The sequence below is a fragment of the Vigna umbellata genome, chromosome 5 (genome assembly GCF_029865625.1).
Source record: "Vigna umbellata cultivar VRB3 chromosome 5, Vumbellata_1.0, whole genome shotgun sequence".
Taxonomy (NCBI): domain Eukaryota; kingdom Viridiplantae; phylum Streptophyta; class Magnoliopsida; order Fabales; family Fabaceae; genus Vigna; species Vigna umbellata.
The window spans coordinates 43,102,685-43,117,771 of NC_142169.1; the positions used below are offsets into that span (position 1 = coordinate 43,102,685).

Here is a 15,087-nt window from a genome sequence, read left to right on the forward strand (position 1 = left end):
CATCTTTCATTATCCATCATTTTAATTTCATCTTTGTTCACCGATTTTAAGGACATCAAATACCGAATGTTCAGTCCTCACTCAGAACGAGGATGAACACTTGAAACGAGACAGAGAAGTCTCCCGTTCCAGAATAGAATAAGATCGAGATGATTACTGTCAGATTGAGAAAGAAACCGAGTACAATTATATAATATATGAACGAACGTTACTTACAATATGAATCAATTAAATGAACTGACTCTCGTGAGCTCAAACCAACACTCAAAGAACATATCAAGTATTGAGGCTCTAGGCCGGAACCAATGAATGTAGACACGTCAAGACGTTTAAAGAACCATACTTTAGAAGAATTCACATACAAAAACCTAATGCTAGTCAATGACCGAACACGGTACAGGGAAATTCTATTGAAATTGGACGAACGCTATTTCATCAAGATAGATAAAACCATAAACGAGTACAAGCGCTTGGTATAAGACCGAGCACTACTCATTTTGAGAGCTTGGTGTGAGACCGAGCACTACTAAACTTATAATAGAAAGATTAATAAATATAATAAGATACTATTGGAATTGTGTTTAAAAATAACTAAAATATACAAATACATATATTTACAACATTTAAGTTTATCACCAAATACTCAGATGCAACTACGCTTGGCCGAACGCTCAAGCATAGTATTACCACACGAAGACGCTCGTCCTCAACTAGGATTTTTTCCAAATGAAAGAATCCAATTTCAACTAATGTTACTAATATTACCAAACGGTCAATGACCGTTCAATGACGAACGGACACTATCATAGGGAAATTTCATATCCAGTATTCATTTATCTTCAACTCATTTCTTAATACAAAATTTCGTAACTTTATAAATTCATATCATAATCAATTTCATACTTCGTACAATCCATATCATACTAATTAATCATATTCCATATAAACAAGCATATCAGCATCCATACTTTATATACATTCAACCACTCAGCACATGCATTCATTATCCACGAACGTGCAAACGAACATACAATTAAATTAGATAAGCTTCCCTTACCTCTGAGAGTGAACGATCGTCCTAGAGACAGAATACGCTTCGTCTGACTACAGATCTTTCTACCCTTACGTTCCACAACTCTTCAAACTAACCAAACAGCCAAAAACCAATAATGGTTCAGACAAGATAACAGCATGCAACCAAAACTTGGTTTGCATGTAATAGAGAACTAACGACTAAGAACAGAAGAACTTACCGGTTCAGAACTTAAAACTGTTTGGTTCAAACTGAAGCTCTGGACGCCGGGAGTGCTTCTACGGTGCCTGAATGGAGATCGGAGTAGAGAAATGGTGAGTTTTGGTAGAGAGAAGGGAGGGCTTTTTAGAGAGAAGGAGGAGAAATGGAAGATCAGAGTTTTGGAGAATAAGAGTGCATGCAGAGAGTGTGACGCGAATTTCAGAAAAAATCAGTTTTGTTTAAAACGAACGTCCGCTCCTCTGCTGACACCTGCATTCCACTATCTGATTTCTGACTCCCCTCAGCTTGACACCTGGCGCCCGTTCAGAGGAGTTTTTGGTGCATTTTTAATGATTCTGACAATATTAGATATAACAAATAATAATTTTAAATTTTAAAAAGAGTAAAGATTGAGAAATTTTTTTATTGTAAACAAAATCAAAACAGATTCGTTACATATAATGATATATTTTCACTAGTATAATATATATATATATCTATATATATCTATATATATATATATCTATATATATCTATATATATATATATATCTATATATATCTATATATATATATATATATCTATATATATATATCTATATATATATATACTTTTAATATAAAATATTTTAATTGAATTAATTTTTTTTTTAATTTCGTTACTACTTAAAGTAATTGAAAATGTGTTTGACTTTTGAGTAATTATTATATCTGTTTATTAAAAGAAATCAATGTTACTTTAGCTCTTGCTTTCGGCTTTGAAGTACGTAAGATTATTTCCTGGTTAATATTAACATTAGTTTTTTATTTAATAATCTAATAGGACAATTCTTAAATACTAAGTACTCATTTATTTTAATTGTTAATGAAGTTCAAACAAAATTAATATAATTAAATTATTCTACTTATCTACCACAATTAATATTTACTAGGAAACATATATTAAGTAAAGCTTCATAATATTTTATTAACAATTTAAAAAGTGTAACTAATTATAATATTTTTAATTTTAAAATATTAATAAATTTGAAATGATGATATATATATATATATATATATATACCATACATTGTACCCATATGTTATGATGGGTCAAAACATTTCTATTTACTTATTTCTTATCTTTATGAAGAAATAATATTTGGAATGCACAACTCACTAAATAGACTTGTATTAAGTTGTCCAAAATAAAAAAATACACTTGTATTAAAAAAAAGAAAAAGGTTGAAATGCACAAATATAGTTTGAAAGAAAGAGGAAAATATTTTTTGATCTATTGGTCAACTTTGTGATCACCGGCTTTTGTTTTCCGTCAAAACACGCACAGTTTCTTAAAAATCTTACGTCTGTTCATTCGTCATGACAATTGAGTTTAGGAATAACATAATCATAAAAAATAATTACTTCTTTTTTCCATGTTGTATAAGAACCTCTGAAAAAAAAAATACTATAAATTTGGTAACCTATTCTAACATCCATACGTGGGTTGTTTCTTATATAAGTTCTTTAATATAGGTTCTCTAAATAAAGTGTTGCAATTAGTAGAGATATTTTTTAACATTATCAAAGTGAAAAAGGCAGTGATCGGAAGAATGGAAGAATTAAAATTAAAAAGAAAAATTAAGAAATTGATGGAAGAATTGAAAGAGAAACTATATTTGAAAACAAAGTTTAATTGTTGACGTTATCTATAAAACTCCTTAAAAATTATGTGCCTTACTTTTTAATAAATATTTATAGTTATTTTAAATTTTGGAGGTTTTTTATTCAAAGACTTTTGGACACCATAATTTTTTATTCATACAATTTTGAACTTCACATTATAGAAAATACCCGAATTCTTATAATTTTGTGATTTGTAAAAGACCATCATTAAAAGCTAAACTAAAACATGAAAAAAAAATCCAACTTTAAAAATTAAAATTAAAGAAATAATTCACCAATTTAAATATATATACTAAATCAAATTTGACAAAAATGGATAAAAACAAATAGTGCAAATTTTTTCTTAAATTTTTAACCAATAATTGTTAGTCAAATTCCATGTTACATTAAATATGTAACCAATAAATTTTTAATCAATAATTGTGAATAACCAATAATTTTTAACCAATAAATTAGTCCATTTCATCCATGTCATCGAGCCATTCGTCTTATCCGAAGCGCTTAAAATGTTTCGATAGATTTTTCTTGAGAGGAACGGTTTCATAGTTGTAATATACCATTTATTTTGTTGACCATGGTAAATTGTTATATACCATAAAGAATATTCGAGAATCCTTTGTTTTTTCTCCATTTAGTTAGAACCTTCGACCATAAATGTCTAAATACATGGATCACACAGTGGGAAAAGTAGGCAATCCCAACGTAAACATCGAAGAACAACAACATAATAGACTTTTAATTTTATAGTTTGAATATTTTATTTTATTTTATGTTTTTGTCTCTCAGCCAATAATTTATATGCGTGCTTCTGAAACTGACCAAACATTACTTGTGAGAATCAATGTTAGGTATACCATGTTGTCTCAAGACAAACCTTGAAAGACCCCACCATCATTGGAATCCAGAAGCTTGGCGTAATAGTTTGAATATAACCATTACAAGATCAAGGTTAAACAAATCCTAATCCTTATGTTATATCTTCAACAAAGAAAAATTGAAAACCCTTATCTTTGGAGAATGGTGATTTGTGATCGTGGCAAGTCTAACACAAGAGTGTACCAAACAAACAAAAAACCAAAATCAAAATATTCAAAGCCGGCATGGTTGACCAGACCCCACCGACCCTTCCACGCCTTTCACAAACAACCCTAATGGACTGCATCAAAGTCAAATTAATTCAAAGTCAGCCATTGCCTTCACCATGAGAAAAAAAAAAAAAAAATATATATATATATATATATATATATATATATATAATATATCATTCTTTTTGTATAATAATCATCATTCTTACATCTTCTTCATCCACACAACAACACAATCATATTCTCTCAAGATTTGTTCCACCTATAGTACAATGGGAAATGCAGCTGTGACTCCATGCTTTCACCAGAAAAGTTCATCAGAACCATTGTTGTCTTCGAAACTTATATTTTGGGATGGTAGCACGAGATGTCTGAAGGGTAAGCACGTGGCTGGTGAGATCATGTTTGAGTTCCCAGATAAGGTTGTTTGCCACGCAGATTCCTTCTTTATAGGACACCCAATTCCTGCTTTAGCATTAGAGGATGAGTTGATGGTAGGTGAAGCCTATTTCGTTCTTCCCATTCAGTTCTTCACATGCAAAACCCTTTCTGTCTCTTCACTCTTGTCCTTGGGATCATCCCCTAACAAGGCCACTATAAAATTTGGGGAATGCGCTTTTGAGTACTTGAAAGGGTCCAACGGAAGGGTACTCATAAAGGTCATGCCTCAGTTCATCACAATGCTCATCAATAGAGGTAAAAGATGCAACCCCACCACCACTCACAACAGCTTTCTCTGCAGCACTCCTGAGTTGAAAAAACACTACCAAATGCTTGTCAAGTCTAAGGATCAGGTTTGGTCACCTAAGCTTGAAACCATTTCGGAGCACAAGGTTCGGTTTTCACCATGTAGATTTATAGGTTTAGAATGGAAGGAAAAGGAAAAGACAGAGGTTGTGTCTTCTTGATAGTTTTCATGTATTTTCAGTAGATGTTTCAAATTTGTACACTCATACATTACAAATAGATACTTCAACTAATTACGGCACCAGTTTTGTTCATAGTTTTGTGGAATGGATATGCTGAGGAAAGTTGTTTGGAAAGTAGTCAAAATTGATGTACTGAAATAAATCTTTTAATGACTAGTTCATGCCCCCTCACCCGGTTTTGGTGTCAGAAACATGGTCTAAATTATGGTTCGCAGCTGCAACATAATCATAATTTTATTGCATTAATCTATTTTCTTGCAACTTTCATATATAGAAGAAAAGATCTTGATAAGTCGCAGCAGCAAGTAGAAAACATTATACAAAGACTTATTAGTTATTTATCATGCATTAGATTTGTATCACCAAATCTTAGTAGTACTCATACTCAAATATGTTTAACTACAAGTTCTAATGGAATCCAGTACATTAATTTTGATATGAATCTTGGAGCACAACAGAACACACTCTACATCTAGGTGGTGGAAAGACTTAGGCGAGATATATATGTGGAGAAGGTGAAGAAGAGAGATGATTTGCTAGAATATTAAATGGAAAGTTAGGATCTAGGATCAAATTTTGGAAACATATATGGGTGGGAGGTGCTACTTTAAATAGTTGAATTCATTCGGGTAATAATCTAAGAACGTATACAAAAGAGAAGGTGAAGATTTATGGATTTGATTACATAGAAATGCAAGATTTAAATAGGAACAAGTAAAAAATATGGATTTTAACTCATCCATTTGACATCAGTTTTGTTGTAACCGAAACATAAAATGACACAGTGACATTTTTGTAATTATCGCAAACGTATATACCTCGGTTGAAAAAGAACCAAAACCTAAAGGGGTCTATGACCTAGGTTGTTTAGAGAACCGAGGCCATACAATAGCTATGTCTCGGTTGTTTAGAGAATTAAGGCACAAAATAAGTGAAAATATTTTTTTTTCATTTTTTTGAAAGACTTTAGGCAACAGTTCTTTATAGAACTGAGGTCATAGAAGTTTATTGTCTCGGTTAAAGAAATAACTTAAGTAATAACATGCGTTTAGAGTTAAATTTCACAAACAGAGGTAGTTTTAGACATAAGCCATCTTCTACGTCGTTGCTCTCTCTCCTCTTCGATTTCATGACCACCATCTTCAACATATCTTTCAATTTTTCTTTCATTTTTCGTTGATTAAGTGCTTAGGAATGATTTTGTTTTATTTTGACCGATTGATTTTGTATATAGGTGCTCTTCGAATAGACGTTTTTGGATGTTCGTTTCAACCTCAAACTCACCTTCAAGGTTAATTTCGTTTTAGGTTTTTCATGTTTTCGTTTTAGGTTTTTCATGTTTTTGTTTGGTTGTCTATTGGACAATGTTTTGTGTTCAACGTTTTCTGGACAACGTTTCATGTTTTTTGTTTTTCGGATAAATAGAAAACAACGTTTTCTGGAGTGTTTTGTGTGTAGGTTTGTTTATGTGTTTGTTTTTCTGTTTATGGGATTATGTAATATGGTATATGTGATATGGAATGGTTAGAGAAACGAATAATTTTTTTTTTGAAAAAAATATACTTTATATAGCGGTTCTGGTAAAAACCAAGACCAAAAAGTGTTTATTGCCTCGGTTCTGGATCCAACCAAGGTAATAGACCCAATTTTTTATTTTTTGTTTTGCTTTACTGCTTCGGGTTTTTTAAACTGAAGCAAAATCGTAACCCTTTTGTCTCAGATATTGAACTGAGGCCAAAAGTCTCTACTTTTTATCTCATCTGAATATATTTCGATTTTTTAACCGCTGTCGTAAATCCAAAATAATCGAGATAATATTCTTTCGTTGTACTAGTGCATGTATAACTTATTCTGGAGTTTAAAGGCCTCCGTTAGCTTAGTATTTTGCTTGGAGGGAATGTTACATTGGGTAACAACGAAGGAAAACCTTCGAAGTAGAGGAACATCATTATGATAAATATCGTCTACTTTATATGAACCAGAAGAGAAAACAATAATCCATCTGTTCTTCACATGTAACATTGGTAACATAGTTTAGAACATGTGCAATAGATTGCTATTTATAATAAAACTCAATACAACCAACTATTTCCAACAATTCTCATTATTTATTTTTAATAGAAAAAAAAAAGTTATGAAAGGATTTATATCAATCTTATGAAATATATGGTCTCTGAAATAAGATTGTATTTAGACAAGAAAAAATTGATAGAGAGGAAAGTTTTACTTTTACATAATTAAATACTTGAACATGAAACACAAAATCACTAATTTTAATTTTCCTTACATAGACCAGAAAATACTCAATTGTGTGCTTTAAATTAATTGTCTAGATTTCAAAACACTATATCTAAAATGAAGGGATAAAAATAGTATAAAAAGACTGAATCAGACAAAAACCTATATCAACAAATACTGAAGTCATGATAATCACATAGGAAAAGGAGCAAATTGAAAATATACGGTTAGCATAAAATGCAGATTTCAATCCTCTGTTCACAAATATATCTCTAATGGTTGGCAAACTTACAAATCTCTGGACCATCTATAGATAGAGCCTTTATAACATTTATAAAGTAATCCTCTACAATTACTTTTGTAACATGATTTACTCCTGTCAGCTTGTTTTATTTTGTGTTCCTTGTTAGATCCATTCCTGTAAGTTAGTATCAAGGGGGATCATAAATTTCATATGGGAATGAATGGCTATAATGATATACAATGTGTTGCAATAACTTTAGTAGGAGTGCAAGGATTATATTCAGTATAGATAATTACAACTTTTAGCGGAAAGAAAATGGTACTAAAATATAATTATTACAAAACTAAACCCACCTTATAGGCTATCTAGTTTAGAAATCTCTATTGATGTTCTGCATAAAGATTTGGAGTGTTTGCTCAAAAATGGGAATATCTGTGATACCTAACAAACGAATACATACAGGTATATTATGACATGTTCAAATTTTACTCAATCTCAAATTTTTCCTCATTTAGTATCATTACAAAATTTTCAACATTTTAGAAAAAGTTTTCCTCGTTCTTGCCTTGCGAGCTTGTACACTTGTGCAATGAAGATATCATTTGGTTAGTATATCGTCCAACCAGTACTTAATTCACTTAGTGTCTAATTTCTTTTGAACTCTTTGGATTTCTATAAAACATCTTCTTGTTGTGTGACCCAACTTCTCTTTTATGTTTTATGAGTATATCGTCCAACCAATGCTTTGTTCAATTAGTCTCTCGTTCCTTTTGAGCTCTTTGAATTTTGATCGAACATCTTCTTCTCGTGTGGCCAACCTTTCTCCTAAATTTATTCACAAATTCTTCTTCAACTTTTTCAAAATTCTTCATTTGATATGTAACACACAAAGCTGAAACAAGTTCAGAAATACTTATTTCATTGTAATTTTTTTATTGACCACTTTTTACATCCAACATGATATAGTCTGATGTAAATTGTAATATCCCAAAAATATAGTTATAAACTATATTTAAGAGTTCTCACATTTACAATAAAATAGAACAGTTACAGGAAATAATGCTAACTTATGGTTATCATAAAATAACCATAAATTAAAAACTTTACAGAATCTTACACTGATACAAACCATAAGAGCATATTGATCGGTCATACAAGAAGTGTATCAACCGAATGGTCCTACACTGAAAACAAAAACAAGCACAAGACCAAATGGTCTTACTCTTAACGAAAATCATCATCTTCTGCCAGCGCCTGCTCTAGAGAACCCTCATCACCTTCTGCTCACACCCACAGGGTGATCATTGCAATGATAAAGACGACCAAACGGACAACATGACAAAACAGGAAATAAGGGTAAGCTAGTGTAATTTAATTAACTATGTAAACACACAATTCATACAATCATATATCTACAGAAATCATACAAGCATGTTATAACCGACCACTTTTACTCTAACTGTTCGAACTGTATGAATATGTAACTACGACGTTCTTGCACTCGTGGAAAGGTAAATTGGAAATCTCATGAATACCATAGCTGGAAACCCAAGTCGCCACACGAGGTTAGCCTTCATCCCTCACTGTAGCTGGAAACCACAAACTACACATGAGTTTAGTCCCGATAGTTGGAACCCCAAGTTATATGCAACCAAGCCTCCTACTATTCTCACCACATGTGCCCCCATTCTCTACTTGAGACTGGTGACCATTAAAATGTCAGGATGAACGCCAACTTAGTCTGACCATATTCATACTTTCACCACATTGAAACCACTACTCAGACATTCCTCCTTGGAATTCTCTTTCATATCACATTATAAATATCATACCTCAATACCAACATATTTTCTCATCCATAACACATTTAAATAACATCAAGCCGAACAGTAAAACAAACATCACCCTTGAGCACGACCGAACGAAAAGATCAACAAATCTTATGAACAAGACCGGACGGAAAAACACTACCCATATATGGTCATGACCGAGCGGTCATTTAAAGAGCAAGACTCAAGCATGAGCCGAACACGATTTTAGGGTCGAACACTAGAACAACCAAATACTAAAGTTAAACCCGAGCACTTAAATCTTAGACCGAACCCTTATGAGTTAGAACGAATACTATTGTCTTAGACCGATCACTATTGGTTTAGGCCGAACACTATCAGCTTAAGCCGAACACTATGGACTTAGGCCGAACACTTAGAATTTAAAACGAACACAAATACAGACCGAGTGCTAGTACAAGACCGAGCACTAATGAGACCAAGTGCTAGTACAAGAACGAGCACTACTGAGACCGAGTGCTACTACAAGACCGAGCACTACTAAGATTGAGTGCTAGCACAGACCGAGCACTATTGAGACCGAGTGCTAGTACAAGACCGAGCACTACTGAGACCGAGTGCTAGTACAAGACCGAGCACTATTGAGACCGAGCGCTTAGTACAATACCGAGCACTACTGAAACCGTACATGACCGAGCGGTCAATAACAATTAAAGCCTATGATAGATTGAATGTTGTTTACAATCAAATGTTATGTCTAGACCAACTGTTATATTCACTTGAATATCAACACAAGACCGATCGGTCATTAACTAAGAATCTACAAAAGTAGAACTTAGTTAAGACCGAGTATCAAAGAAGCCGAATGGTCAATTAAAGACCCTCAGCGAACTACATAATTCTGCAGAATAACTGCAGAATTATGATCAACACCAATCCTTACCAATTTCACTACAATCTTCCAACTTCTAATCCCCAAACATATATCAAATACTTCATTTACACTTGATTAAGATTGTTTAAACCTTTCTAACATCATTAAGAGAGTTTCATCACATATTTGAGAGTCAATTCTGCAGAATCATGAACTCAATGACCAAGAATCAGATTTCCTGTACAGACCAAACTCAAACCGAACACATTTCCCTCATTTTCACTACCACACTTCCTTTCAATTTTACTCAGCCACTGAACCATAATCATGTAGAAACACAATCATCAAGAACACAACATCAATATTCCACACCAACAACACCGAACACCAAATCATTCAATTTCACATACATGCAACATCATCAAACAACATTATCATACATCAAACCAAGTAATTAAATTAGCTAGCTTCCCTTACCACTTTAACTGAACCAAAGGAAGACCTCTCACTGAAATGCCTATCCCACACGCACAATCACCGCTTACAAATCTTTGGATGGGTGAGAAAACAACATCCATCCAACCCAGAACTAGGGATTAGACTCATAAGAGTAGTTGATGGGCACATGCAAGTTGAAAAGTGCTTGCATGTAACAAAAAATGTAGAACTTCAAAGGACAAAAGAATTTAACTTACCAATTCCAAAACAGTAACTTGATCGATTTAAAAGAGAGAGCTTGACACCAAGAATACTTAGGTGCTGGCTGAATGATGATCGGAAGAAGGAAAAGGTAATAATTTGTAGAGAGAAGGAGAAGAAATTTAGAGAGAAGGAGGATAAAACTGAAACTCATAAACTTTTGGAGAAGAAGGTGCATGCAGGAAATGGCTCGAGGTTTTGAAAAAGCTAATTATATCCTACCGTCAAAATCCACTCTGTCCAATCCGATGCACCCATTTGGATCCCACTTTACTGCTGAATTTAAGGGTCCTGACATAAATTGTCATTTTTACGTTAAACCTTGTGTAGTCCAACATAAATTTAGGTTAGGTATTTTTATGTGACGTAAACTTATGTGTCCTACATTAGTATCGATCCTAAAATTGATGTAAAAAGTCAAATAACAAATGTAAAAGGCCATTACTATGATAATCATCATCTTTGCTACTTATAAAATCATGTCACGTTGTTATCTAATTGTGTTTTAATTTTCTTAAATTCTATTAGAAATACAACTATGGCTTAATCTTTCTTTGCAAACTATCTCTTGTCTCCCCTCTCATGGCTATGTCTGTTATGTTAAGAGTTGATACCCCTTGTAAGAAAAGATATGGCTAGTTTCTCTTACCAAGAGGGCTGGGGTGAATTGGTGATCAATAAAAATAATTACTTTTTCAATCTTTTCACAAACACTAGTACAATAAGGGGAAACGACAGCGGTTATTTTTGGCTATAGGCACCGGTTTCTCAACCGAGGCATATTCAGGCGAGGTAAAAAGTCAAAGACTTTTGGTCTCGGTTGTCAACCGAGGCATAAACTCACACCCTACTGCCTCGGTTCATCTCTAACCGAAGCATATACGTTTAACGTTTTTTTAATTTATTTTTTTCGTAGCACATTAGGCCTCGGTTCGTGGTAACCGAGGCATAAAGTTCCACTTTACTGCCTCGGTTTGGGCCAGAACCGAGGCAGTAGATCCATTTTTTGTTTTTTTTTTCTCCTCCGCTACACATTCTGCTTCGGTTTTGACCATAACCAAGGCAGTAAGTTGGCTTTTGACCTCGGTTTTTACCAGAACCGAGGCATATAAGTACGTTTTTTTTTTTAAAGTGGAGTCTGTTTCTTCAACATTCCCAATCACAGAAACAGACCTGCATATCTTTTTATAACCAGAACAGTCCAGAATATTACAGAAACGTATATTTTAAATGAAATTCATATTAAAACATAAAATATATTGAATGAAATCATAAATCAAATTCTTAGAAGCATAAATCAATCCAAAATGTAATCATAAATCAAGTTTCAAGCATAAATCAATGCAATGTACATGTTCAATTTATAGTAACGTAGAAAAGCATAAAAGAACTTAGAAACATAAACTTAAAACTTAGTATATCCTAATATCTACTACATACTATTATATAAATGAATTACATATCTTGCAAGTGTTTTCCTCACAAGTTGGATTGACTTCTCTGGAATTGGAGCAGTCCTATTAAATCTCTGCATAAAGTACAATGATTTCAATTAGTGTATATGAAATCCAAATGTAGAGAACATAAAATTGAAACCTAAATATTACCGTTTCCCATCCAGTGGTGTAATGTGCACGAATGATGGTCATCATCCAAAACGTAACGTAGTAACCACATTCATATGACCCCATTTGTCTATTACACTACAATATATCATCATAATTATAAAATGTTAAGTAACATCATTTGAATGGAAGCAAATGTAACAAAGTATGGACTAAAATACCAAACCTTAAGAGAAACCCATGCAAGCTTTTTAGCTGTAGCAGTAGATCTCCCAGATAACATCATATGTGCTGCAAGGGAACTATCAAAAGAAATTCTTTTAGCATACATGTATATAAAAAAAAAGGACCAGACATTGAGATTCTTACCAATCTACTGCATGTCTAAGAGGGCTGGGAGGAGACTTATGCAATGAACAAAACCAAACAGCCGTGTTCTCCGGTATGGAGATCACAAGTAGCTGCCAATGACACCTGAAATTGGTAATAACTTATGAATGATATACCAAAATTAATAAATGAATGTGTTGAAGTTAACAAACTTCACTTACCCATGTATATAAGGGAGAAAATATATCTCCTTCCCAGTTCCAAAGCAGGTGGTGATGTATGTCTGGATATCATCAAATTTATTTCTCTCATGAGTCATAGAAGGGTCAATGAACCCATATACATCGTTGAACCCCTTCTTTTTACTAACATCAAACAGATACCTAAAATGAAGAAATAATATGATATAAGTAAGTTGATAAAATACATGTATATATAAAAGTTTTCATAAACTTACATCATCCACAGCTGAATGAGTGTAATATTAATTTCATCTCTCCCCGACGCAAGCTCCCTAACATCTTGCTGATGCAAGTACAATGGCATAAGAGCTTCTCTTCCAAATGTAGTAGAATCCCAATGTACATTCATCGGCACCTCTGAAATGAGTTTAGCAAGGTCGTCTAACGCACCAAGAGGGTCTTCCTCAGATAAATGAGTTTTCTTCGGTCTAGGACTTCCCTCTTGACCTATCTGCTGTTAAATGCAAAAATGGTTGTTATAACGTCAATTAGAAGTAAATATTAAAATTGAGAAGTATATAGTACGAGTGTTTACCGGGGGATTAGATACATGACCAACCAAATGTCTAGGCCAGGCGACAAAGGACCTAAATGCTTCTTCCACAGTGAAGAACTCATCTGTAGGCACAGGAAGAACGACATCCGCTATGACAACTTCATCGACCGTGACCTTGAACTCATCTTCTGCAAGCTGTACCCCATGCACTACAGTGGCTGTCTCATACACTGTACCACGAGCCACTAGCATGGTCCCAGTATCAGAGAGAATATATAACTCACATGGACGAGTGTCATCCATGTCGTCTCCTGGGGCACCGGCAGCTGAGCAACTTCCTTTACCGCTTCTACCTGTCAAATTAAATGTTAGTTTATGCAAAAAGTAAATTAGTAAGCAAAAAAAAATAACCTTACCTGTAGGGGGCACAACATGTTCTGCTACAGGAGATGGTGGAGGACGATTGCCATAATCCTCATAATGCTGCTGGAACTGGCGCGCAACCATGTCAGCAACTTCATCATATAACTCTGCTCGAACCTTCTTTGTGATCTCCTGCGTCATCTCTTTTCTTATTTCCTCCTTCATCTTTTCATATGAATATGGACGCGAGGAAGACCCAAAAAACTGTCGTATGCCTATGCCAGTCCCAGCAGCACGCACCCGTCCTGGATGCTCAGGTCGTCCAATAGCTGTGGCAAGAATATCTTGACGACCTTCTTGTGTGAATTGACCTTGGGAGCTCTGCTCAACCAATGAGTCCTATAACATAACAAAAGTTCAAAGTCATTTGAAATAGCTATGTAAGATATATAACAAAATTACTGTAATATAATAAGAAATGACATCTTACAATTCGTTCAGATATTTCTCTGGCAGACTCCGAAGTGTAGGAGCCCGATGGTCTCATACGGGCTAACTTCCACTTGTCGTGCCGAGATGGTGGTGAAGGAGGAGGAAGAGGGTCATCACCCTCAGAAAGTGGAAGTCGACTATCTGACTTCTGCTTCATTATTTTCTCTTCAAGCTTCCTATATCCACCACGAGACAGGAGGTGTGGATTTTTATTCTGAGCGCTTATTCCCTGTGCTTTTGACCTTTTTTCCTGTGACAAAATGAAACAATTGTCATGGTAAATAATTATGAAGGATGAATTGAATGATTTTACTACACTTACCTGCCACGCCTCAGAAGAACGAAGCTCTACAAACTGACGCCATGTGTCTTCATCAATTGCTGAATATTTGGAACATGGATTTTCATCACTTTTTGGTCCAAATATATATCTAGACGTCAATTTTGTCTTAAACCCTCGAAATCGTTCTGCAATTGCAGATAAACACCTATTCCTTAAGCTCTCGACGTTTGGCATATCAAATGTTATCTGCAACAAAGAAAGTAATAACCTTATCACAATACAGATTTATCAATAATGTGAATATAGAATTTTCCGCAATATTGCTTAACTTACCAATAGATCTTGCCAGATGAGATTCCGATCAGCCTTAGAAACATGGTCAAAGGATGGAGTAAGTATAGAGATACGATCACGTGCTAGTACTCCAAGGTAAGACCTAAATACATCTGCATTTGGGCCAGATGCAACTCCAGTGACCACGTCAATAATGACAGGTGTCCTCTCACCTGCATTTCTTCTAAGTATTAGTTGTCGTAACCTCGTTGCTCCTCTCGTCCGT

At 34.1% G+C, this 15,087-nt stretch overlaps 2 protein-coding genes across 2 annotated transcripts; one reads left to right on the forward strand and one right to left on the reverse strand.

The window, feature by feature from the left end:
• Positions 1 to 4,187: 4,187 nt before the first annotated feature.
• Positions 4,188 to 4,971, forward strand: LOC124832702 (uncharacterized). Its single transcript, XM_047306974.2, has one exon. It carries the CDS (start codon positions 4,256 to 4,258, stop codon positions 4,889 to 4,891), a length of 636 nt encoding a protein of 211 aa, XP_047162930.1. The 5' UTR covers positions 4,188 to 4,255; the 3' UTR covers positions 4,892 to 4,971.
• Positions 4,972 to 10,273: 5,302 nt separating this feature from the next.
• LOC148198406 (uncharacterized) lies at positions 10,274 to 14,071 on the reverse strand. The gene is made up of 4 exons (XM_088115792.1): positions 13,807 to 14,071; positions 13,430 to 13,743; positions 13,238 to 13,345; positions 10,274 to 10,372 (listed from the first exon to the last, which is right to left on the reverse strand). The coding sequence occupies exons 1-4, from the start codon at positions 13,976 to 13,978 to the stop codon at positions 10,274 to 10,276; spliced, it is 693 nt and encodes a 230-aa protein (XP_087971918.1). The 5' UTR covers positions 13,979 to 14,071.
• Positions 14,072 to 15,087: the final 1,016 nt, after the last annotated feature.

What these genes read in the sequence shown, in the direction of transcription:
- LOC148198406 (XM_088115792.1), bottom strand. Translation starts at nt 13,978, where the DNA reads ATGAAGGAGGAAATAAGAAAAGAGATGACGCAGGAGATCACAAAGAAG. An exon ending in ACATGTTGTGCCCCCTACAG is followed by an intron (nt 13,744 to 13,806) that starts GTAAGGTTATTT and finishes TTAATTTGACAG; the next exon opens with GTAGAAGCGGTAAAGGAAGT. An exon ending in GTCATGTATCTAATCCCCCG is followed by an intron (nt 13,346 to 13,429) that starts GTAAACACTCGT and finishes ATTTAACAGCAG; the next exon opens with ATAGGTCAAGAGGGAAGTCC.
- LOC124832702 (XM_047306974.2), top strand. Translation starts at nt 4,256, where the DNA reads ATGGGAAATGCAGCTGTGACTCCATGCTTTCACCAGAAAAGTTCATCA.